This window comes from Glandiceps talaboti, chromosome 1 (assembly GCF_964340395.1).
Source record: "Glandiceps talaboti chromosome 1, keGlaTala1.1, whole genome shotgun sequence".
In the NCBI taxonomy this organism is placed as follows: Eukaryota; Metazoa; Hemichordata; class Enteropneusta; family Spengelidae; genus Glandiceps; species Glandiceps talaboti.
In genome coordinates, this window is record NC_135549.1 from 13,717,342 (window position 1) to 13,744,841 (window position 27,500).

Here is a 27,500-nt window from a genome sequence, read left to right on the forward strand (position 1 = left end):
AAACTCAACATGCAAGCTTAAAGTGTCTGAAATACAACAACATAGGAAGATTAATTTGGATCCAGTAAATTACTGACAAACATTTTGTCAGATTCAGATTGTCGTTTCGAAACAACAACTATTGAATCAGATGTTGAAAGATAGTCCATCAGACACGACGGAGTATGACAGAATACATGTAATTACATTACATACATACATACATACATACATACATACATACATACATACATACAGTGTGTATACATCACATTCCTAACTTTGAAAATATGAACGACAGTTTACCACATCTTCTTTGGTTTATTCATTTCAGTTACCTCAAGATAGAAGCCATTAAACTTTCTTGTGACTTTAACGATGAAGATTGTGTAAAAGAAGCGAAAGATGCTTATTCTGATTGGATGGCAGACACGGAAAACATCGGGTAATGAAACAATAAAAACATTCTTGGGGAACATTCTTCAAGTTTCAAATTAAAGCTGTGTGTTAGAGCAAGGTGGCGTCTTGCCCCTTTACACAATGTTGTCATCACTGTCATGTCTGCTAGTAACCGTGAGATATCCGTGAACATGACACAACAATGTCCTAAGCCTATAAAGATTTATATATGATTACCAAATAAGAGTCAAATATAGCTTATATCATTTCAACCAACCAAACACCATCGTTGGGCTTTAAAAAGGGCCAACTGTGCCTGTTCTTAGTTTGTGATAAAGATAAAGACAAACTGATAGTATTTTTGTCAAATAATTGATTTGAACTATGTCACTCCTACTTTAAAGTGTGTATATACTGCACAAAGACAAATGTATGTATATCAAAACCCAAATTTGTCGTTTAGCACTGTCTCCGTATTGTCTATATTAATTTATTCAGAATCCCTCAAGATATAAGAGCAACAGCCATGTGTACTGCTATCAGACATGGTGGACAAAATGAATGGAAATTCGCCTACGATGAAGTTCAGCAAACTTCAGATTATGGACTTCTAGATAACATCACCAGTGCTTTAGCATGTACACAAGATGCATGGTTGCTGCAGAGATACCTGAACGACTATTACCAACTTTATCTCAACCAATCTGTTGCTGGAGGGGATTCAACCATTCCGACAACGGGGGAGGAAGCCCTTGATGTCTTTAAAATCATCAAGAAAGTACGAGACCAATCCGCACTTGGATATTTGGTAGCAAACGAGTTTTCAATATATCACTTTGATGGCTTACGTGAGAGGTGAGTACTTACAGTTTCAAGTTCCTTGATGGAATCGTGGAATGTTTCATAAAGAATAGAAATATGAAGTGAAATAGAGGATAAACAACTATCTATACGCTCGAAAGAGGAATGAGAACATTCTGCTGGTGCTGGATCTACAGTCTGTGATAGAACACTATAGATTGTTGGATAAACGGATGAATGAATGAATGAATGAATGAATGAATGAATGAATGAATGAATGAATGAATGAATGAATGAATGAAACTTGTATCTAAGTATGGGCACGTACATATATACCCCATGTATCAATTACCATCACCACACAATGAATTAACCAATAACTACGAATCCAATATGTTCTTACATAATTTCATTTCAGGAATACTGATGGAAGTAAAGTCTTTCCATTAATTTGGGAGCAAGCAGAGAAGATGAATTTAAAGATGCAACAAGCACAGGTAAGAAAAAATGTATTACCGTAAAGTTAGATCTTAATGTTTAAAAACAAATCATAATATGTAAGGTTAAAATACTCCTCGATGATTGATACTTTGTACCTGTGATCTCTATTCAATTACATATTATACTCATTACAGCACATACTGTTATACTTTCAAAGATTCATCTAACAAATTAATCAAGGTTGCCTTTATTTTGAATATCAGTAGTTTGAAACTAGTGTTTTGTTGTTTGTTGTATTAGTTGTAGTGGAGTGGCGGTACGTAGGAAGGGGTGATTATCCAGTATATCACATAGCACATATTTTGTAACAATTGGAATGATAGCGATTCCCTTCCCCCAACAAAACTGAGACATAGTCTGGTATGTGAGACGTGTTGTGCTGCCCTATCAAGAATCCACTCACATAGAATGGAACGTGGTATTCCTTACAGTCTAAATGAGACCCACCTTAAATGTGACAATCAATGTATATACAAATGTATATATATTGGCCATCCTTTGTGTGTGCCTAATGTACGTTTGTATCACTCTTGATTGTATTTCAGCTTGAAGATTTTGCTCGTAAATACAACGATATGCCTGATGATCAAGTGAAGGAGTTCTACAAAGCTCAACGGAAAGTTAAAGCTAACATCAGATGGATGGACAAGAATTATGAAAATCTCGAGTTATGGATGAAAGAAAAAGCGGGAGAGTAATCATTGCAGTTTCTCGCCTTCCTGAGATTACGAGTTGGCCATAGATTTGTAGTAGTGAGATAGAAATTTTCAACTTTTAATTTTTTTAAAATGTGTTTTTGTTTTTCCAACACCCTTGTGTTTGTACATGCATTTATTCTACATTACTTTATATAAATGCAATTTAATTTGTAGCGATTACAGAAACAAAACTTTTATGACAAATTTTAAACCTTTTAAGCTGTTTTATATAATTTTTTAAGCGAGTTGTTATTTTTAAACGGAGCTCGTTTCACTTGTATTTCTCTTTAAATTCAAAACCAAAGTCACTGTTATTTGACAGTCTGTAGTTGTAAACGGAATTCATAAACTTTATGGTATTTGAATTTCAATGCTGGGATATTTAGTACCGCGTTCGTCCATGAAGTTAGTATTGATAATTTCGCCACATAGCATCTTCGCCAATAGAACTTTGTTCCTGTTTGAATTATTGTTTCTGTACAGTAGTTAGTTTTCAATAATACTAGATATATTTTTTTCTGATCTTAACATCTTAACCAAATAGCGAGGTTCAAGCATATTAAAGCGTAAGGGATTCTGGAGTTACCCACGCCCTCTCCCCACAACTATTCATTTTGAGAACGTTTTATATTATTTTTGGCCTTTATACAAGGGCCATAGACTAGAGTTCATTCCTCAAAGATTTTTAGAGTTTACCCTATAAAAAGAAAAAAGTTTCACTTTATTAGCATGTACAATGAATTAGTTCAATCGTAAATTTATGAGATATTGTTCAGCCATAAAGCTTTCAACAATCGTGAATGTTTTGTTCAATACACACACACACAAACAAACAAACATACATACATACATACATACATACACACACATACATACATACACACATACATACATACACACACACATACATACATACATACATACATACATACATACATACATACATACATGCATGCATGCATGCATATATGCATGTATGCAAGTGTGCACGCACGCATGCACACATACATACATACATACACGCACGCACACACATTCACACACACACATACATACATACATACATACATACATACATACATACATACATACATACATACATGTGTATGTATTTGTTTTCTTCTGCCACTTTCTTTGATTATTATAAGCATTGTATTTCCCTCTCTCACTATTGTATTGTTACATTTTTATGAGATGGGCTTGAAGCCTTAGCATTTGAAATAAAGCAAAGCACATACGTACAAATGATGTTTATAGATATAATTAATTACATAGGTTATCGTTGATTACCAGATTGAGTGATGCCCAGTTTAGTCAACGTGAACTTGTCTGGTATGTATGTATGTATGTATGTATGTATGTATGTATGTATGTATGTATGTATGTATGTATGTATGTATGTATGTATGTATGTATGTATGTATGTATGTATGTATGTATGTATGTATGTATGTATGTATGTATGTATGTATGTATGTATGTATGTATGTATGTATGTATGTATGTATGTATGTAACATGTATGTATGTATGTATGTATGTATGTATGTATGTATGTATGTATGTATACAACTTTACTTTTATGGCAAAACACCGAACAGGTGTTATACTTATATACGAAAGATTTACCGACTACCTCGATAGGTCGTTCCCGTTTTAGGTATTACACTCGAGCTCTTTGTCATACAAGCTTAACATTTGGGTCTTTGAGACACACACAGTCATTGTCATAAAAGCTTAGCATTGGAGGATTTTATGCACCAATTTACATAAGTGGCAAATTTTATAACAAAGAGTGTAAAATAGAACAGATATTCTGTAGTAATTCGCCTGCCTTAGATATGAGAAAATTCGAATGCCCATTCACCAAGTGTGTCCTTAGGCGAGGTAACCAGCAGACTAATCAATATGCGAAAGTCATTCACAACGTCTGGTCCATTCCACTCTCCGGGTCACGTCAGTATATGAGAGCCTATTGTATAAAACATTCACATATAAATAACCTTTAACGAGTTTAAAACCATTCATGGGGAAAAGTGTTAGGGACAGTTCACTGTACATGTATGTCATCCGAGTGTTAGGAGTTACAACCATCACAATTGCAAATAACGGTTTGATATTTTTTTAAATAAAAAAATGAGTGGGACACCCAGTGCGCAGAGTTACATGCGTTCTAGATCTGTCATCTGTTATTGGTATTTGGATCTAAAAGAGTGTAAATAAATGTCATACAGAAAACCCCCCACGGCTGTTCTGGATTCTTCTATTACAAAGGGCCGAATATTAAGAGACGATTTAATGTCAGGTTGTGGGGCATTTGTACATTTCTAATAAAATATCCACTTGACGCATATATGCGAGGTGTATATTGATAGACGGAACTATGCTTATCAAGTGGAGAGATTAAGAGACACGGGAGTAAAGAGGGCCAATTATATTTCAATATATTGAAACCCGGGGTTAAGAAATATGACCAGTCCCTACATGAAGTTGTAAGGCCTTTCACAAAAGTCGATGTATAGTGTAACGCCTGCACAACGTGCCATGGCGAAGGGGGACTCTTATGTCGATAATGACGGCAAGGTGTATCCTGCAGAGCAAAGGAATGGTGTTTTTATCAAGTATCTCATTCTTTGTATTGTCGTTGTCCTGGTGTTAGTTTTATTCATAGTCGTGGTATTACTGGTCTATTTCCTTCATCCAGGCTGGAGTTGTCCAAATGCAGACGACAATGGCCTGCCAACTGCACAACCACAGACACAGAAACCATTCGAAGGTAGATTACCAGACACTCTCAAACCAACCAACTACAGAATTAAGATCCAGCCATATATGGACGAAGAAGACGGTGATAAACGGTTCTTATTTGACGGGGAAGTTGATATTTCTATGAAATGTGAGAAATCGACCAATGTTATAACATTGCATGCACTGAAACTGGACATTGATGAAGACACGGTGAGAGTCAATGAAATCGACACCAATGAAGATTTTGGTGTGAAGGATATCTCTACAAACGAGGAATATGAGTTCCTTATCATCAAAACCAAGAAGAAGTTAGAGGCTGACAAACAGTACATGTTATCTATCAACTATGTAGGAATACTAAATAATTCAGACATAGTTGCACTTTACTTGAATGTCTATCAAACTGGAAACGATACAAGGTAATATAAGATAGTCTGCAAATCCTTTCACATTACATCTACAATAGACAGATACTAGCTTTAATTCTCTCGCAGTTTCGTCGATTCCTGTTCTATATTATATCCAGCTTCTTGTGAAACTTTTGAATTTTGTTGTCCGGTACATGTCACAGTCATGCATGTCCAAACTTGAAAAGGAAGCAAAGAGTGATCAATTGAGGTCACGGGTCATACAGTCATGGCCGTAACTTAAGGATTACCGCCAAGATTTATCGAATAAATGCTATCCATGGCTGCTTCTTCAATACAGTTTAAGAATTTGCGTCAAAAGTATTATTAGCACTTGCAGAAAGGCTGATTTATGTATATACCTATTCATGTCTGACTGAACTAGGTTATAATCATGTAACCTCGTTCAGTCATCAGTCATGAATAGGTCAATAGCAGTCGGTGGGGGCGCTATATGACTAGATGCTTTTCTCGACTTGTACATGTCTGCTGTACTGCTTGAAATTCGACACTCTGTGTGATTATATTTTGCTTGCTGAGAGTAATTCCATGAGAAACTAAGTTATATGTTACTTGCTGAGAGTAATTCCATTAGAAACTAAGATTGACTTTCTCATGAGGCTTCTCACGGTTCACAATAGTTACACAAAAATAAAATTGAAAACAAAAATCAGGTCTTTCAGTTTAATTATTCGCAGATCTAAGTCTCGAAAAAGTTGTATCGAAATATTTGATCTTGAGATGGGAAACTGAAACCAAGTCCAGCTGCTGTAAGATACCGATGCAGTGATAGAGAACTGTGCATAAGGATTTTAAAAAAAATCTTCAACACGTACTCTGTTGTATAAACGTATGAAACACTTCTGCCTGCTACTCTATAAGACGATTTTCTTTTGTTGGCCAGTCTTGGTCATGAAACACATTTAACTCATAACGATATGGTGATCACTTTCTTTCAAGATATGCCGTAGCCAGTCAGCTCGAAAACAGTTACGGTCGTCGGGTATTTCCATCGTTCGATGAGCCAGCAATGAAAGCTACCTTCGATATCATCATCAAACATCGAACCATCAGATCAGCTTTGTCAAATATGCCGGTAATCAGGAACGAGACTGACGGTGACTGGAACACTGCGTACTTCGACAGAACCCCTGTCATGCCTAATTATTTGGTGGCTGTAGTAGTGTCAGACTTTGTTTATAAAGAGAAGACAACACAATCCGGAGTCAAGGTAAATGTACAACATGTGAAGAGTTCATAATATCGGATCTGAGAATAATCGTACACTGGAATTTAACCCCAAAAATCCACAATCGTAGAAAAAGTCGTGTGCTCGTAGTAGTACGTGGATGATACTGACATGATGGATATATTGTTATTAAATACCCGTTATGCAAATATAAGAGCAAAAAGTGGTGATTGCAATATGATAGACATATTATACATGTAGTTTTACTAAACAGTGTTGAATTGTTGATGAAACATATTGTGCAAAACCAAATGCTTTCATCTGTATCAAACAAGTGGCATCCGTTGTATGGCTATGTAATTCTTCTAATTTTGACATTTGCATGAATTTTCGATGTAGTTTCGTGTATGGTCAAGGCCAGAAATGATAGATGCGACAGACTTTAGTCTTGATTATGGTGTTAAAACACTGGAATACTTCGAAAATCTGTGGAACATATCATATTCCCTTCCAAAACTTGGTAAGTCAAACAAACTTTTCTACTTTTTAAAAACTTTTAAGATACTTAATACATATATAACTGAAAGCTTCATTATTTGTATCATGAATTCAGTAATGCATACTATCGAAACATACAAAGTTCTGCTGTAGGGTTTTCTTCAGTTCTTATTAATTAGCTACAGAACGAATTTGAGCATGTGACTAAAGGTTGAACAACCAATCTCGCATCATATACATGAGACTTTCCTCTATCCACATTTTCGAAATTCATCTCCTTAGTATATTTACTTACGCCCAATATAGATATGGTTGCTCTCCCCGTGTTGAGGTTCGGAGCCATGGAGAACTGGGGACTGGTATTGTATAAAGAAAAGTTTATGTTGTATGATAAAAATGTCCACACGCCAGTAAGGGTTCAAAGCGTAGCAGGAGTTGTAGCTCATGAAATAGTACATAAGGTAAATATGTGAGAGAGAAAGAGAGAAAGAAAGAGAGAGAGAGAGAGAGAGAGAGAGACAGACAGACAGAGAGAGACAGACAGACAAACAGACAGACAAAAAGATAAACAGAGACAGACAAAAAGATAAAGAGAGACAGACAGACAGACAGACAGACAGACGGGTAGGTAGGTAGGTAGGCATACATACATACATACATAGTATACATACATAGTATACATACATACATACATACATACATACATACATACATACATACATACATAAAGACATACATACATACATACATACATACATACATACATACATACATACATACATACATATATACAGACATGGATTTGTATGCACAGTTCGAACTTCTTCAAATACTGCAAATGGTTTGGCACTACTCATTGTTAATATCGCTTCAAACTTAAATTGCGACTTCACTTCGACTTGACAACTAGAGCACCCTCCAAATTAAGCGAAAGCAAACTCGCTGAACTTTTATTGTATATTTGTCGACAGTGGTTTGGTAATTTGGTGACTATGGCGTGGTGGAGTGATACCTGGTTAAACGAAGGCTTTGCCAGACATTTTCAGTGCGTCGCCATTGACCAATTCTTACCTGAGTGGGAGTTTGTAAGTTTTCACCAATGTTCAAATAACACCTAGTCGTTAACGCTGTTACCACATAGAATCCCAGCTAAAATGATTCTTTGTGTGAGTGCACATGGTGATCATTTCACATGAACAGACAAACTAAAAAGACAAATCACTAATGATATCGCGTTTACTCCAACCGCATTAAAATCTTAAACAACAAATCATAAGGTGGAATTGTATTGATACTGGATGTTTAGAGGACTTGGTTTACCCTACATACAAGTCTACCCTAAAAATTGGTTGTCAGCTCTTAAGGGGTCAAGAATTTTCTATCGATTCACGAATTGGTTGAGATAATAAGTGTTATAGTGTTATGATTGACCCAGTCATCTGAAAACTGGTATTTTCCTAATTAGATAATGAGTTAATATTTTTTCCTTATTTTTTCTCCACTCTTGATAGATACAAAGTATTAAGTAAAAAAAACTTTAAATGAGCACAATGCAAATTATATGTGAGTGTTTTCTCTATCTATAATCAACCGATGTCAGCAAGTAAAGTGATTATGAATGTAAGGATACATGTACATGTATTTTGCTCGTTTTAGTATGACCAGTTTTACCAGGACAGTGTGACTATCAAGGCTTTTAACGATGATGCCAGTAGTGATTCACATGCCACTGTTAGACCAGATGTCGGATGGGAGAAGGATCTTTGGGGCCAATTCGATACTAGGGTGTATGAAAGAGTAAGTAACAAAGCTTTGAACATATGATGATGAAGAGGGAGGGGAGTTTGTGCTGAGTGATGGATATCTATTTCGTAGCACTTTCTCGTATTTCCCACAAAGACATAATTTTTTAGAATGCTTCACTGGAAGACTTCAAAATACATTTTAAATGAAAAAAATCCGGACAAAAAAGTTCCACTTTGAAACACGATAAGTGATAATGTGACACAACTAACACAGCTTACACTATTACATATACATATCAACGGCCAAGTTGTAAGGTCATTTACCTCTTACTACTGCAGTCTGGGTTAGGTCCTCCAATACCGGCTTGGGTTTCATTAAATTAAAGAAAATGTCCAATCAAACTAATATGCACCTTTAGATACTAGCCGTCACGGAAAAGGGGTATCCAGTTTGATCAAGCGAAACGCCTCAAGTTTTCACCAGGTACTCCGGTTTCCTCATGCTTTATATAAAAGAACGCTAGAGGGCGAGGTGCAGTGGCGACCATATTCAATTTCATCACATAAGTACAATGTACATCATCAATGGTTACTCCCGTGATTTGGTCAATGTAACATTCTGTCTTGTTTGCTTTCCAGGGTTCCCAAATTATAATGATGATGCGTAGTTTCCTCGGAGACACCATTGTTTACGATGCATTCAGAAGTTACCTCAGGAAGTATAGCTACGGAAATACATACAGCTATGATTTGTGGAATGCACTTACTGAGGTATCTACAGGTGTACTTTTATGTCTTTACACTCATTTTATAAGGGGTAAACCATTTGATTTCGGGGGGGGGGATTGACTCCCAACAACATTTTTTTATTTCTACCACCATGACATCATTTGAAGAGCAACTAGACAGCATTGTTTTGCCAAATAGGGGAAATCATCGTGGCTCAATTCAATGGCTTGTGAGTTCTTCACAGTCTAAGGAAAGAACTACAAAATATGATATGATGAATAGCGGATATGAGAAAGAATAGTACATAAAAATGAGAACGAAAATCCAAAATATCAATGAAGAAAGTTCGGGTCATTTTCTTAATGGTATTCAAACAAAAAGAAGTTTGAAAAAACCTTGAATGATGTGGCCAAGTGTATTTTCTTTTCAAACCATTATCAGACAACTGGAAGACGCTTTGCTATGTTTCTTATTATCCCCCAGACTGCCAAGGAATCCGGTGTCAATATTGATATGAAAGAAGTGATGGATCCATGGCTGTTACAACTTGGCTTTCCAGTGGTGACTATCACACGTAAAGATGATACTACGGCAATGATTGAACAGAAAATGTTCGTGTTGGATCGTGAAGATGAAATCCCTGACGCCCCGGAAGATTTAAAGTAAGGCCATCTGTACATATTTGTATCAACTTACATGGATTTTAGGTGTGGTCATTCATGTAAACGTCAATGGATAAGACTTGTGTAAATTGAGTAAGATATCATTTTACTGATAGTTTGTAAACATGTTCTAATCTTTAAATTTATGACACGTGTTTTGCAGCTACATTTGGTACATTCCCTTGACATACATACATGCTGGTGAATCACTGACACCTTCAAATGGTCCCTCGTTGGCATGGTTGAATGGAACATTAACAGGTAAACATACGTTGATCTTAAATTTTAAAATAAAAGTAATTGCTTTGTTTTCTGCGAAGGATAACTACAGCAGTGATACATCATGAACAGAAAATAAAACAGTCGTATGAACATCAATGAACGATATCATGATAGCAACAATTCATTTAGTACTACAACAACAACAACAACAACAACAACAACAACAACAACAACAACAACAACAACAACCAAGTATTCACCAGAAAATAGTAAAACAGATACTGTAAATTTAGCTTTTGATCCAATTTACATGTGTAGCCATTGTTGATAAGTCAGCCATACAATCACTAGTCTATGTGCCAACCCTGGTTTTACGTGTCAGTTTACTAATGAAGTCTTTTAGAGTATTACATGTAAATTCTATACAATCAAAACAATCAATGTTTTCTAAAGAAAGAAAAACTAATACTTCAACAGCAGAAATTGTTCGATTACCCGAGTTGGGTGTTGGTCAATTCCATTATGGGTTGGGCCCTGGAAATAGAGACTGTGAAAAAATACTCAGAAGTGGTACAGAGGGGATGACATTCATAAGGCTTCTACGATTTCAAATTACGTCGGGAATGCAATCTACGTTCTCTTGTTGCCTGGATGTAGGCCTACATGTATTTATCTGTACATGTTGTATAAAAAAACGAACCTATGTCAGTACATTTGATCTGGAAACCCAAGTATCATTCTGTTTTCAAATGAAATCTTTATACAAAATGTCCTTCCAGGTGCCTTCAATTTAAACGGTGCAACAGCTGATGATTGGGTACTTGGGAATATCTACCAACATGGTTACTACAGAGTCAACTATGACCTTGATAACTGGAGTAAACTGATTTCACAACTTGGTACAGATCATGAAAAAATACCAATACAGAACAGGGCTGCGTTGATCGATGACGTTTTCAATCTCGCGAGATCTGGCGACGTTGACGTTGTGTTGGCATTTGAAGTCTCCGACTATTTAGGAAACGAAGAAGGTTATTCACCATGGAAAGCAGCTATTTCCAATCTGGAATACATACGAAACATGCTTGAGAAAACGCCCTCATACGGCAACCTGGAGGTACTGCATCGTATCTAAGTTACCAGCCGTGATAACCATTTCTCTCTTTTGATGGGAAACAAAAAATGAACTTACTGTTGTCAAAGTGTCTACTTAACATGTAATTGTCTTCATTTGCTTCTTTTACACCTCATCAAACTATAATAGCAGAAGAAGTGTTGTGACCAACGAGTTCCTGGTCTTAGCATTCAGGCAATCCCCCCCCCCCCCAAATAAAATAATATAAAATTCCGACCTATCTACCCTATTTTCTGAAGTCATCATGTTATCGGAAACAAACAATGTTTTAAATATTTTTTGCCTAATGAAAATGATTAACGATCGTTATCAGTACTGGGATAGGGAGTGATGTGGATACTGATTGGTTTGTTGATGTTCTTTGTCTTTTCGTAGATATACGGTCGAGAGCTGATAAAACCGATTTATGGTCTTTATGGGTGGAATTTTCAAGAATCTGACAATGAAGATGAAAACCATGTCAAATAGTAAGTAGCCACCAGACATCATGTACCAGTAGAGGGTAGGGGTATATTGTATTGAGATATATCCTTCCATGAGAGTCCTTTCCACGTTACTGGGCACATATCAATAGCAAATCTTCAATTTAAACTGAGCCTGCTCAGATGGATATAAGACTTTCTGATTATTTCTAGTTGTGATAATAGTACTTGTACTGTAATTAGGTGCGATTGGAATGATACCCTTCCGCAAGGGTCGAGAGATTGTGTGGCCGCAAACAGTTACTCAACCTGTATTAGTTACCACGTTTCCCACAATGCACCATTCAAGATGACGGGTTTCATTGTTGTAGTTACATGTAATAAAGCTATATATTGAGGTGATGTACAAATACTGGAAAGAAGTCGAAATAGAAAACTTACACAACAACGTGGCTGTTTAGATTGAATTTCCTAGTTAGCAAAAAAAGGTAACATTGTACAATGTCAAATCAAATTCAATATAAGCTTACCACAGGTAAAAACAAGCTATTCATTAATCAATCAATCAATATTTATGGTATCACAGTAAGTGATTTAACAATAATCACATATAATATATTGACATTTGTTTGTCTTACACAGTCACCTAAAGGTAGAAGCCATTAAGCTTTCCTGTGACTTCAATGATGAAGACTGCGTCAAAAAGGCCACAAAGTCATACTCCGATTGGATGAAAAACAAACAGAACAATGGGTAAATAATTGTAAATCTTCGCCATCAATTATTTTTTCCATCATTTAAACTTCGAACCGAAACTCGAGAACGACTATATCAAAATATTTGGATGCTTGGCTAAAATGACGATTCCATGGTTTTAATGGCTACAGTCCACAAAATACTTTACTAGACTAGTGAAATATTAACGCTAATACCTACATGTGTGGTAGAAAGTTATGATAACATTTCAACGTGATATCACTACCAAAGAAGACGGAAATGAGCCAACGATAATCCACGGTATTAATAAGAATACAAAATTTCTCTTAATCTTTTTTAAAAAATCACTGAATCTTTTCTTTTCTTTTTGTCTGTGTATTGTCTAAATTACTCCATCCAGAATCCCTCCAGATATACGAGCGTTGACGCTGTGTACCGCCATTAGACATGGCGGACAAGATGATTGGGATTTCGCCTACCGAGAACTCAAAAAGACGACAGACGAATCACTTATAGATGACATCACAAGTGGTTTAGCTTGTACAGAGCAAGTGTGGTTGCTACAGAAGTACTTAAATGATTATTTCCAACGATACATAAACGAAACTGCCGTGGTAACTGAAGGTGGGGACTCTGACTTTGTCATTTCAATATCAGAAGTAGACGAAGACATCGACTTTTATAAGGTCATCGAGAAAGTGCGAGAGCAATCTACAATCGGACACATGGTCGCTAAAGAATTTTCCATATACCACTTCGATGACTTGCGTGCAAGGTAATCATTTGCCAATAATTCCTTTACACATTAACGTCAATTAGAATTATAGTGAATGACTCTTTATCTATGTGTTTGCTGCAACTTACGGATATGAAATCAGGACGTTATTTTTCTCATTTCCGACTCGGAGTTATGGATTGTATTAGACACAACTGAGTACGGGTGTCAGGGCCAGGGTTTTGGGAGAGTGTCATCCTTTTTACTCCGATATTTTTCATAACTGTAGATAATGCAATGACAGGGGGGGGGGGTGATCAGTTATTTTGTGCAAGGTTTTGGGGGAAGAGTTTCGATTTTTCACGCACTGGCTATGGACTTCTGAAAAACATCGGCTCCCCTCATATGTATGTATAGCTTGCGTTCAATTGGATTGTATGTGGGCAACGGTTTTCACACAGTCACTCATAGTCCACTTTCTGTACACGTGTATCGTCATGCACCCTTGTACATGTCTTTTACTCAATGTAAGCACAAACCCAGCGACTACAAAAGTAATCGTCGGATATCATACTTCTTTCAGAGATGCTGATGGAAGTAAATCGTTTCCATTAATCTGGGAGTTAGCTGATAGGATGAATTCCAAGTCACAACAAATGCAGGTAAGCACTTTTTTCTCTCCAAAAATTCAAATTTAAAAATCTATATCTAGAGTTTCTTACGTTGACTGAAATGAACCTTACTTGCAAGAGCAAGTGTAAAAAAAGTTTCCGAAACGGAACCCCCCCCCCAAAAAAAAATAAATAAATAAAAATAAAAAATAGTTTGACCTCTACTGAAGCACGATCGTACCTGTTGTGGTGTGAAGAATGCAAAGACCTGAAACAGACCGTGGTAATGCTATAGTATATATGTATTTCAGAAAACATCCATTCAATCTTATCATTGTGGTATGTATACCTTCTAATGTCAACAGCCTCCGAAAAATGAAAAAATTCTTCCAGCGTTAGACTTGTGTTTCTTGGTTTGCAGGTATTCGTTTACTTATAAATGGATGACTTATCATTTCAGCTTGAAGACTTTGCTCGTAAACACAACGATATGCCAGATGACCAAGTCGCAATGTTCTACAAAGCTGTTCGAAAAGTTAAAGCTAACATCAGATGGATGGAGAGAAATTATAATGATTTAGAGGAATGGTTGGCAGATAAAACGAGAGAGTAATCTTTTTACGATCATCCATTATAATAATGTAGCATTAAAAAAGACTGCAATTTCGAACTAATTTCCAATCATAGTGTGCTCTTTAATCAGGGAACGTCGCTGCAAACTGGATGAAACTTTTACAAAACACGTAGAGCTATACTAAAACCAGGGCTAGGCTTCTGGGCTGGGTAGTTGGGCTGGGCTGATGGGCCGGTATGGGCGCTTGAATACAGAAATTGATCAATAAAAAGTACTTTTTTAAAGCTATAATACTAAAGATTGCTTTATAAACTGCAGTAACTGTGTTCTTGTCTGTTAATTCTTCAAAGCACTGATTCAAAGGCATAAACTGATGTCAAATTAAGGAGTATGTTCTTTTTATTGGGGTGGGAGTGGAACCTGATGAGAGTTTTCCCGATGAGTGATTTTTGGCCACACCCATGGCCATGCAATAAAATGTATAAAATGAGTAGCTCCTCCCTGCACAATTTCGCATCATAGCATATCTTATTGCATCAAAGTGCAAAGAGTGGGGATGGTTACTCATGATGCTCATTGCCATTTTATACATTTTTTGGCATCGGATTCACCAGAAAAATACAATATTCCGAAGGAGAATATTCCGGTTCACCCCAGTTAATGCATCAGCGTTTTGGAAAATTTACAGACAAAAACAACGCAATCCTTACTATAATTTATCGTAATTTACTTTTGTTGATTATAATGCCATTTCATTTTTAAGAGACCAGCCCAGCCGAATGGCCTAGCCCAAGAGCCCAGCCCAATGGAGCCCAGCCCAAAAGCACTACCTACGTATACCCGAGAGCCGAGAGCACAACCCAGGATTTAGGATATAACGAGCAAATGTCGTCAATACACGATACCGTATTAGGCGGAATTTTGAAATAAGGACGTTTGTTAGTTCATACAGAGAATTATACATTCAGGAATATAAATTCAGGAAGATTTTATATGAATTTAAAATATAGTTCTTTTTGTAATTGATTAGGGTGAATATTGTACCAATGTATCATATCATATTAATGACGAATTGTTAGTTGTGAAATGCATTCCAAAATTTAAGCAAAGGGTTTCTTAGACAACTGATTATTAGACTATTAATTTGACTATTAATTTGACTATTATATATATATATATATATATATATATATATATATATATATATATATATATATATATATATATATATATATATATATATATATATATATAGATGCTATTCCCCAATATTTGTCTTCGTTCAGCCAAGGAAAATACGAGTGACCTAAGGGGCCTTTGTCGACGACTAGTGACAACCCTTTGGTCACAAGTATTTTCTGGCTGAATGAAGAAAAATATTGGAGAATAACATAATTGTACCAACGCCAGTAATATCAAAGAAAAATCAGGGAAAATAATAGCAATTTTGAATGTTTTGTGTCATATTTTGAACACAGGAGAACCAGTGACGTAAACACACGTTGTCATGACGTAGAACGACCAGAGTATATCACTTCATATTGTTTGTTCAACTTTGTTCGTGCATGGTATATATATATGATCTGCGAATACCCAGCACAAAATAACAAATACAATAGTGAAATTGTAACTTAAGAAACCATACAGATCTTGACATTCAGATAATAAATATTCAATTAACTGTTATCATGTCGATCGGTTCTGTCGTATTAGAACGTATAATAAAAGTGAACTATCCTGGAACGTCTATTGAGTATGGCTTCCAGGCTAGCTTTATATAGTAATCTGATGGCAGATTTGAATTATGAATGAAGTATTTCAAAACAAGTTTTCCTTCTCAGGTTACATTCGATTTAGTAACCATGGTTATATTTCTTTAGACTACGCGTAGGTAGTCTCAAAAAAAGATACAATATCCTATGTTATTATTTTCATTAAGGAATAAGGAAAGATGACAAGGATTCAACTCCAGTTTTGTTAAATTCCATAATTCTGTAATAAAACTAACTCAACTTATTATCTCAGTCTAGTCTTGATATCTATTCCTAGGTAAAATCTTTTTATACCCACCGGGTGTATTACCTGTTGCTATGGATACACATATACTATTTTCAATCTGATGTAGAGGCCGAAGATAAAGATGAAAACGTTAGATGATTGTGCAAATATAAAGGAAAGATAAGATGATTAAATTGGACTAGCCAACGTCTGACCAGACGCTAATCAGATCATGTATGTGTCTACATTTCTCTGAGTCAGGAGAAAAATGAAATGCCATTTTATTCTTTGTTCGTGATGCCCTTCTCGTGGCATAAAACAATGAAATTATTTGTTGTGAAGAAAAACTCCACATATGCATAGAATCGCATAAAAGGGTGTGCATTTACGTAAACGCTGGTCTAGAAATGACAGCCGGGGTAAATGATCTGTGCATGTTGTGATTATACTGCCCCCTACGTCGTTTCACCATGGACGAGAGTCATCGCCGCTGCGCGCTGTTCTCCCATTACACTATACATGAGTATAGCTACATCTAATGACATGGCATTACAACCTAGTCTAGTGTGTTCTGGTATAGTCTAGTCTATTTTAGTATAATATATTCTAGTATAGTCTAGTCTAGTCTAGTCTAGTCGGCCTAGTCTACTCGACACTATTCTATTCTACATTCTTACCCAGTGAACGTCAACTCTTGTTGAAGAGAACTGACAAGAGAGAGTAGCAAACTCATGTCTTGTAATGTATGTTTACATAGCCAAGCATAGTCTCTAGTTACATCGATGCTCATGTGTGTTGTTGTTGTTGTTGTTGTAAAACAAATATCTATATCAAATAGGCTAGCATACATCATCACCACCTTTCCACTTTTTTGCTTTACTTGATCAAAACGCGAACAAAGTGATTTTCATACTGTGCTTACACGTGATATGTCACCTGTTATTCATTTTAATGCAAGTACAGTCTGCATAATATACTACATGCACTAGTGGCGGATTGACGAACAGATGCAGGAGAGTCGCATGGACGATCATCCTAGGTGTCTAGTCTCTCTCCAACATCTATGCACGGACGGTCATATGACGATCTGGTTTCCCAATCAGCTGGTGTCACCCAACAAAAAGTGAACAAAATAGAAAAGGGACTCGCTTTGTTCAAATTTATCCTCGGCTAGTTTCTAATAAAAGCATGGCCTTGCTTTACCTTTTTGCAGACATAATATTTTGATGACGTCATACAAAATCACATGACGCAAGGTGGAAACAACGGACAGCGTGGCGTCCCGGCTTTTTCAAGCCATAGCCTCGTAAATCAGAAGTTATCTACCAAAAAGGGTTCAAATATACAAAATTCATAGACCAGTCTTTGAATTGGAAAATTTTAATATTACTCTAATATGAATATGTATGTGTGGTTTATCCAAATGGTTTGTTAAATAAATCTACTACGTACTATACCATACAAATAACGAATCAGTTGCTTGATGACGATGGCTATATATAGAATTTCAATCAGGGATTATTGTTGAATATAATTGTTACCATGGTGTAGCTCCATATTAATTTACTGATATTGAAATCTGATCAGTGTTCTAAGTGGGGGATTCGTTAAATAGTGAAGCACACAAATTGCTTACAACTCAGCAGCGACAGAGTTGTACGTGGACTAAGACTGTATCATGTCATCACCGTTCGTAATAATTATGGAGAGAAAATTTCGATATACATTATTACCATACCAATAACGTCTTGGATAGCATTGGCACTTTGACCTCGGTGACGTCAACTTTCAGGTAATACGTCGTATAAGTATACACGTCATTATCAATATTTTTTGTATCATAGTTGATTACCAGATACAATGTACCCTTACTGTTCGCAGAGATGTGACCACAAAAGCTCACATACATACACAGACTGAGAGATAGACAGCCAGACAGCCAGACAGACAGGCAGGCAGGCAGACAGACATGTACAGACAGACACATAAACATGAATACAGATCCATAAACACACAGACACTGCACATAGACACATACACACAGAGACAGACAAATAAACAAACAAACAAACAAACAAACACACACACACACAAAGACAAACAGACAGACAGACAGACAGACAGACAGACAGACAGACATAGACACAGACATACACAAGTACATGTGTGTGTGTGTGTGTGTGTGTGTGTGTGTGTGTGTAAATAAGTATTTGGTAATCAGAAAAAAATCGTTTGTGGTAGAAATTCAAACTTACATTGAATCGTTGTATATGATGTTCTTATTACATTGTATGGGGAAAAGTCGAAGAGCTCTGCTCTGGACATATTTTGACGACTTGACACATTTCTAAACCATCAACAAAGTACTATGTGAACGAAGCATGTGGTGTATATATAAAACTGCGGGGCAAATTCCAGAAAATCAATAAAATACATAAGAGAAACATAGTGCCTACTCCATATAGCAGGCAGTGTTTCCCGTTCATTAGTAATACGCATTACTCGTTAGGTTATAGCTGTTAGTTTTCATTTTGAAAAGGTTAACATAACATTTATATTTACCATTTTAGCCTAAAATAAACTGGTTTTAGTCATTGAAATCCGAAACATGTGTGCAAGTAAATTGTGTTTCATTTATTAGTCATCATTTAGTCCAATACGGGTTAAGTATTCATTTTGATTTGGATAGAGTCCCTAGGCGTCCTAATACCCGAATGAATCTAAATTGTTTTGCGTGCGTTGTGTTTCGATAAGCCATATTAACTCAGGCAGTAAAAATAAACCAGTGATTTTATTTCCAATTTTGAGTTTGAATTTGCGCAAAATGTACAAATGATGACGCATTATTATGATTATTCAGAATACGATATACAATATGATAACAGAAAAGACAGCATTCACCTGTCGATCAATACATTTTGAGAAATCGATTTTTTTTAGATTTGAAAAGGAAAACAAGGGCTAATGAAAAGGTCGATAACATATGCCGTGGGTTGTGTGTGTGTTCCATAACATTTGTACATAATCCTACAAAACGTCGCCTCGTAGCAGACATCGACAGTTCGTATAATGGACCTTGGTTGTATTAATCCAGGAGTTATTTACAGAAATGGACATTGATGTCGTTAAATCGAGTCCCTAATCGTTGTATATATCCCACTGTAATCCTACGATGTATCCTGTTAATTCAGTCTGCACAAACAGTCACTTTACCTAGTAAATATCTGGAGCGTATAACGTATATTGAGTCTCTCGATGGTTGATTGGAGAAGTTAAAATGTTTCTTGTCTACAAACGGATAGGCATGGAGCGAGTGAGTAGTCAAATTAATTCTTATCGTGTACTTTTCAATACAAATTCAAAAAATGTATAGTTGTCGAAAAAATCAAACACTTTGCAATAACAATTAGGCATATATTTCTTTTGAATTAATGTATACGATGAGTTATTCATGGTCCCACTTCAGTTTTTTTTATCCACAAATATATGGCTATCGATTTGGAGGAAAGTACTTTTGATTTTAATATCTAGACTTTTTTAATTAACACCGCATTATGACGTCAGTCATTCAACTGGTATGTGCCTAGAGTTATAACTATTTAGAGAAGAAGACAAGAACCCGGTGATACATGTAGGTATTTCGATTATAAACACAGCAGAGTGTTAACAGAAGGCTGTCGTAAAAAGATGTTTTTTTAGAAGGTCAAGTGGGCTGAAACAAGACGATTTGTTTGTAAACAGTAATAAATATATTCTGTCAATTTATATCCCTTTGGTCCAGCTGTATGCGGGCGTTACCCGAATTGGTTAGATGAGGTCAGGTTAGACAGGTCGTTATTTTACAGAATCGGATACAAAAATGTATAAATAGAGAGTATGTTGTAGATATATACGAACTGTACCAGTCGTATAAATAGACACAGGTTAAAAATTGAATTCAGTGAAAAAATACCAATTGAATGGGATTTCCAAAATCAAAAAAAAAAAAAAAAAAAAAAGAAAGAGAGAAGCATGCGAACAAAGAACGTTTGAAATAGTGTGGAACATATTTGATATGCAATTCTGTCATATTTTAATGCGTTTTTTGAGTGTAAGTTAAGTCTGGACCCCATGCTCAGGTTGAGCTTTTTCACGGGGAAAGAGCAAGTTGGAAGAAAATCGGATATTGAAGTATAAAGAATGGGCACGTGTCAAATAAGCTCTCATGCTGATGATTGGCCTTCATTTGTATTCCCTGCAAAGCGTGATGTACAGATATAATGTTCATATATATAACCTAGTTAGCATCAGAATTTAACATTTCCATGTGATCTTGAATGATTACTTCTCTGCAACAAATATTCAATATACTGTTAGAAGATTTCTTGTGCATTTCTGTGAGAACTATATGTTCTGGTCGTTAAGGAAGCAGGCATAAAGATCACCCTTACCCGTGATTAGTCATGTGTACTACTATATTGGGAAATCATTCAAAACGCGTGCATACGGATATATTATTATTGTTCAGACGTGTTGTACATATCCGCTTACTTCACGATTCATACTGTGTTCGATCTACGTGTACATTTCACATAAATTCCATAATCAAAAATTATACAGCATTATCAGAATTCCGTTGCAATCCAACGGACTGACTTTGGTTACTATGACAACGGTATAATCCGTTATGATTGACAGGCACTGTACAAATCTGATAATACTATCAATAAGCACTCGCGATTTCGTATCAAAACGTTACTTCATTTTTTCAAGGAGGGCAGAAATTCCCAGGTTCCTGCTATTTACCTAATGGAAAGAAATCTGTCTGTTGTGGGTACTTGATAAAACGGCGTGTGCTCTCCCGAAGTCATTAACACCCTTCTAAGCTGAGTGCAAGGATCACACATAGACAAGTCATCGTGGTTACAATTGATATGAGGTACTGAAAAGTTCATGCTCACGGACCGTAATGACATTTGTACAGATCATACCAAAAGGAATGTCATAGGTATTTTTGGTGTGATTAGTTTCAATCACAGTCATTTCTACTCACCTTGTACCACACACAGCTTGAAAACGTTTACTGGGTGATATGGCAGTGAATGCCAAACGATCATGATTGCTCAAGGCAATACTTCTATCACGTTGATTCGCGGTATGCGTGAGTTAAAGTTCGATAGACTGAGAGAAAAAAATTACATGTCAGCTGATTAAGTCAAGGATCGTTACTTGACAGGGCTTTTGAGATGTCACAAATCAACGAATGAAGAAGACATCCATTGTACAACGTTACGAGATTAATCAATTTTCCAAACGTATTTCTTATGACATTACACGCAGTACTCCTCATATTGCTGCAATCAATCATTATCCTATCTTCGAGAGGAAATCCGTTGCTATGGAGACTGAAAAAATGGCATCATTATTTCCTAAGAAAAAGAAACTACACAAAATACAGTTCAATTTTTAATAAGAGTTCGGGAGATCCTAACCCTGATGATTGGGGAAAATGTGTATTATTCATCAGTAGAAACGAAATGACATCAATATTTACAAAATCCTTTAAGGGAATCTTCCTGTTGTCATCCCCTGAACCTAAAGTTCCAAGACTGCATGTACAAGCTATCTAATCATCCACATGAAGATTTCATTTTGTCGGGAGGGGGCTCCTGAACGAAAAACCAACGACCTTCAGAATTCAAGTTATGCAAGAGAGGAAGAATTTAAAAACATCAATAGTGTCTGCTGCATCGTGATTTGAATGGTGGGATTTAATGGCGCGAATGTTGACTATATAATTTTTATAGCTAGTTCATGTCTAAAATATTTATTCAACTTGAACCATTTCAGCATGAACGCAACTTAGGGTCACCATTACTCTTTACCTTGTCGCACCAAATACACTTTACATAGTACGAATTTAGAAAATGAACTTGCAGAATTGGCAAATTCATATTCTAAAACGTGTTGGAGAATTTGGTTTCTTTTTACTTTATTAATGGATCTAAGGTCATAACAATCCTGGAGGTCCACACGCAGTAGGTCACTCTCCCTCCCTCCCTCATCCCGTCCTACATCCATCCTTCTTCTCCTCCTCAGCTGTGACATGCACAAATGTAATTGTCATGGAAATGTGACAACGTGAAAATCAATGAAAAAAAATATTACCCTGGAATCTCTGGTCGATGCCCAGGGCCCTAATATAAATGTTACAAAAAAAAGGAATTGAATGAAACGTATACATAACTCTCAATGTATAATAAATCGCTATGGAAAACAACCCTCTATTGATCCCGCCGACTTGACCGGAACAGCACATACAGTATAAACTAATTCATCTTAATTGATTTGGATGTTTACCGCCTGTTCATAAGCACAAGCTTATGGTTATGGTAAGACGCGTTATACAGGATTTAACGCCGCCTCACAAATACCACTTTCATCCCCTTAACAGTGACAGCATGGTTTATGTTCGTTCATTTAACCAACTCTCCTTAATCAATGACGAACACCGCCTGTTTGCTGTAATCTTATTTCGCCATTATAACCTTTACATTTTATCGCATACCATGTAATTATAATCTATGATTTAATTCCCGATATATGGCACTCCTTTGATAAAAAATAAACTCTAATAGGATTACAAGTCACAACAAATAAAAAAAATCATTTTTCGCACATAATATTCTATTTCATGATTCGTAATTATTCAATCTTGAAACCATGGAAACAGTTGTACATCTGTATTGTTATTCAACGGTCTAAATGCAAGAGACGTATAATACATCATATGGACGTATTATAGAATTCATTAAGGTAAAAAGTATCATTTTTTGGCATTATGTTTAATGTCATAAGTCAAAAGAGCTTATAGGTCATGATCCCATACATTTATTTTCCCTAACAGATTTGACAGACTGGTCACCTGAGGATATGCTTGCGGCAAAAGTCAAACGTAACAGAATGACCCAGGGTTCTTGCGAGGTCACTGAAGGTGATGTCTGGTTAACACAATATAATGCTCGTGGTTTCTCGCAAGAATCGAAATACTAAACTGTTCCATTGATGTAATAATAATAGCTTCGATACAAGCCGTCGGCCACTAATTGAATTGGAAAAGCTACTTGCAGACAAACAAACAAACATACATACGGCACACAGAGAGGAAGACATCGCCAAGCCGGGGTACTAACAGTTACACAAGACTCGTCCAAGATTGTCGCACCGGACGCTGCTTGAACGCTGCCATTTATCCAGTTCTTTGCTTTGTGGGTAGTGTCCTTCCGTTCAATTCACTGTGTACGGTTTAATCGATCATGGCCGACCTTTATTGTTGACACGACGGTATTTTATCACGGCTTTCCCGCTGAACGATTACAGTCATCACCGGCGGGTTTGTTTTTTTTCGCATATCAACAATGATATTAAAAGCTATGATTATACTTTCTTGGTCCTAACAATTATATAAAGCCGGAAAGGTCAGGACGGTATACTGTGACCTAGGGGTGTACGCACTTAGCACATGTGGAAGTCACCGCATTTGGATGATCATGCAGAATTAGTGCACCACTCCGAACTAATCGTGTGACATGGCGAAGGGGGACACTGAAGCCGGTGGTAGAGCTGTCAAATACCTCCCGAAAAAGAAGCCTAGCAAGGAAGGATTTTTCATCGGGTACCCTGTGCTATGTTTTGCCATCGCAATTATTCTTTTATTATTGATATTTGTCATATTAATGGTTTACTTTCTTCACCCGGGTTATGGGTGTCCACAAGTGACTGACGACAAAGCCCTTCCAGTTTTAAGGCCAAAAGATGATCCAAGGGAATTTGGAGGTAGATTACCAGATAACCTCAAGCCAACCAATTACAGAATTAAGATTACACCTTATATGGACGAAGATGACGACGATAAACGGTTCTTTTTTGACGGTGAGGTTGGTATCACTATAAACTGCGAGAAATCGACCAATGTCATTACATTACATGCACTGAAACTGAACATTGATGAAGACACGGTGAGAGTCAATGAAATCGACACCAATGAAGACATGGGTGTGAAGGGTATCTCTACGGATGAGGAATACGATTTCTTTATCGTACAAACTAAGAAGAAGCTACAGAGTGGTAAACAGTACTATGTATGTATGAACTATTCAGGGATTGTAAACAATTCGGACAGCATGGCATTGTATATTGGAACATACCAAATAGGGGGAGAAATCAGGTAAGTCATGCATAAATACTGCCGGACCACCATTTCCACACATTTACAACCCCATCTTTTCCAATTAAGTATTTAAAAAAGTCAAATTTTACAGAAGATGTTAGTAGACTTTCTGGGACTTGCTACGTTATGATCAGTTACTTTGACATCTGGCAAATAGTTGTATATTGCTGAACGAAGCACGTTCTGGTGTCGACGGTGATAGATTTCATATCTAGTGAATCATTCAGTGTGTTTGTTTACATGTATGCCAACCCTCCCATAACATGGTTTATTATTTCACTAGCACATGTACACCTCACCCAGGTCGTAACTTTTACATAGTTCGACTTCCTTCATTGAGAACAGTGTTCCAACAACAAACTAAAAAGTGCAAGTTATTCTATGTGCTACTTTTTTTTCTCAAGTCGAGTGAAAATTCTCGTTTGGCTGTTAAAGGGCGGGAACATTACAATAAACATGCTCACATCATTTATCGGATCGGTTACGGTCAGCGGACAAAAGCGGAGGAAACAGGGTGAAGGGTTAACGAAAGAGGTAGTCTAGCCTAGTACCACTTTGTTGAGAATGAATGCCAATGGAACGTCTCTGAAAAGAGACAAACAAACATGGCGTTGCTTGACTGTTGAGACCCAGTTTTTCTCTTTCTTTTTTTTAATGAAATGAACCGTTTTAAATGTGTCTCCTTTCAGATACATCTTGGCAAGTCAGCTTGAGACTATTCATGCTAGGCGTGTATTTCCGTCGTTCGATGAACCCGCATTCAAAGCTTCGTTTGATATTGTTGTCAGACATCGGAACACCAGATCGGCTTTGTCCAATATGCCAAATATCAAGAATGAAACGGACGGTGAATGGAATACTGCGTACTACAATACAACACCGGTTATGCCCACTTACTTGGTGGCTATTACCGTGTCTGATTTCCATTGCAAAGAGGCTATCACAAGTGCAGGTGTCAAGGTCTGTACAGAGATTTCATCATATACTACTTGATGGCAATTGGATTACATGTATTTTTATGGCTTAGAACCAAGAATATACTATTCTAAGGGTCACTAATTGTGAATTTTAAGAAAGGATATGGTCAAAGGTCATGCCCAGGTGTTAAAAACCTCTATAAACAGAATGATAAAATATATCTTGACAATATGCAGCACTTAATATGTAAGTTGGAAAGGAAGTTAAAAATTACTATTTCTCAAAACAACTAAATATTTCTTCACATTCTCATTTTGGTTCACCTTCTAAGACAATTTCTGTGATTAATTCATTATACAAATGTTTTAATTGGTATTCTCATTTTGAAAATCGGAACCCTGAAATTAACAAGAAAAGACTATTTAATATGATGTGCGCATGCTCGGGAACTTTCGTTTTTGTTTGTTTAGATTTACTCTATCGCAAGGTTCAGTTACGAAACTGATGCTACTCGAAAACTACTCTTTTTTTATTTTATCGGTGGAAAAAAATACAATAAGAGTAGATATGGATGGTTTGTCAATGCCACTTAAGTGTTTTATAAGTACCTAATCTTAATACTAATAGGGCTCGATTATACACTCGTGTATGACCTTCATTACAATACGATGAATCATAGGATTGCGTCGATTAAAAGATCACAATTTCTCACACAACTTTTACAAGTCATTCTCCGTTATATTTAATCAACAGTTGTCCCCCAACTGCGCATTTGATATCAAATATATGTACTGGTAAATAGGAGAGTACTTTTAAATCGATAGACGGTAGTTGGAAAACACACTTAGAGACAGTCTGTAACAACGTTTAGCTTGATGATTATATGGGAAACATAATATGTTGGTTTTCACTTTTTATTTTCCCCAGTTTCGTGTATGGGCAGCAGAAGACAGACTTAACAAAACTACCTTAGCTCTGGATACAGGCGTGAAAAGCTTAGCATACTTCGAAGATTTGATGGGCATTCCGTATTCTCTGTCAAAGATAGGTGAGGTCCATAATTACAAAGCATTGTGTTTTCACCAACGAGGTAAACGTATATAGTTTCTATCTGAAGAAGTAACTGGAGTTTAAGACAGAAGTAGTTAGACTTATCTACTTAGCTTTGTCAACAAGCTAGCATTCTTTTTTTCTACACATTAGCATATCGTATTGTTGTCTATATTATATATATGGCACTGAACCGAACCGTTTGGCGTGACTGCATTAACATGGTTAGCCACTATCGAAAGCAGTGAACGACGACTGACTGACTGACTGACTGACTGACTGACTGACTGACTGCCTGACTGACTGATTGACTGACTGCCTGACTGACTGCCTACCTGGTTGACTGTCTACCTGACTGACTGACTGACTGACTGACTGACTGACTGACTGATGACTGACTGACTGACTGACTGACTGACTGACTGACTGACTGACTATCTGCCTGATTGCCTGCCTGCCTGTCTGACTGACTGACTGACTGACTTGACTGATTGACTGACTGACTGACTGACTGACTGCCTACCTACTTTTTTTGGTTTAACTCTGACACTATGTGAATGTGTCTTGTAATTGA

At 36.5% G+C, this 27,500-nt stretch overlaps 3 protein-coding genes across 3 annotated transcripts in view; all 3 read left to right on the plus strand.

Annotated features, from left to right (window-relative positions):
- Window positions 1–3,136, plus strand: part of LOC144433436 (aminopeptidase N-like) — a 10,923-nt gene extending 7,787 nt beyond the window's left edge. The window contains exons 12-15 of the mRNA XM_078121757.1: window positions 314–424; window positions 877–1,233; window positions 1,598–1,676; window positions 2,226–3,136. Of these exons, the coding sequence (XP_077977883.1) occupies window positions 314–424; window positions 877–1,233; window positions 1,598–1,676; window positions 2,226–2,378 (700 nt within the window). The 3' untranslated portion in view covers window positions 2,379–3,136. The remainder of the gene's footprint in view (window positions 1–313; window positions 425–876; window positions 1,234–1,597; window positions 1,677–2,225) is intronic.
- A 1,785-nt stretch (window positions 3,137–4,921) lies between these two features.
- LOC144433446 (aminopeptidase N-like) lies at window positions 4,922–14,790 on the plus strand. The gene is made up of 15 exons (XM_078121767.1): window positions 4,922–5,544; window positions 6,493–6,763; window positions 7,121–7,241; window positions 7,526–7,680; window positions 8,191–8,304; window positions 8,876–9,016; window positions 9,604–9,735; window positions 10,177–10,355; window positions 10,519–10,616; window positions 11,357–11,694; window positions 12,088–12,179; window positions 12,777–12,887; window positions 13,252–13,626; window positions 14,150–14,228; window positions 14,638–14,790. Exons 1-15 carry the CDS (start codon window positions 4,922–4,924, stop codon window positions 14,788–14,790), a joined length of 2,982 nt encoding a protein of 993 aa, XP_077977893.1.
- A 9,527-nt stretch (window positions 14,791–24,317) lies between these two features.
- The window catches only part of LOC144433455 (aminopeptidase N-like), a 16,218-nt gene continuing 13,035 nt past the window's right edge, over window positions 24,318–27,500 (plus strand). Inside the window, exons 1-3 of the mRNA XM_078121780.1 lie at window positions 24,318–24,955; window positions 25,648–25,918; window positions 26,804–26,924. Coding sequence (XP_077977906.1) covers window positions 24,318–24,955; window positions 25,648–25,918; window positions 26,804–26,924 — 1,030 coding nt within the window. The remainder of the gene's footprint in view (window positions 24,956–25,647; window positions 25,919–26,803; window positions 26,925–27,500) is intronic.

Coding starts and splice junctions, on each gene's coding strand:
- LOC144433446 (XM_078121767.1), top strand. CDS start 4,922: ATGGCGAAGGGGGACTCTTATGTCGATAATGACGGCAAGGTGTATCCT. Junction 7,681..8,190: donor CTCATGAAATAGTACATAAG/GTAAATATGTGA, acceptor ATTTGTCGACAG/TGGTTTGGTAATTTGGTGAC. Junction 10,617..11,356: donor GTTGAATGGAACATTAACAG/GTAAACATACGT, acceptor ATGTCCTTCCAG/GTGCCTTCAATTTAAACGGT.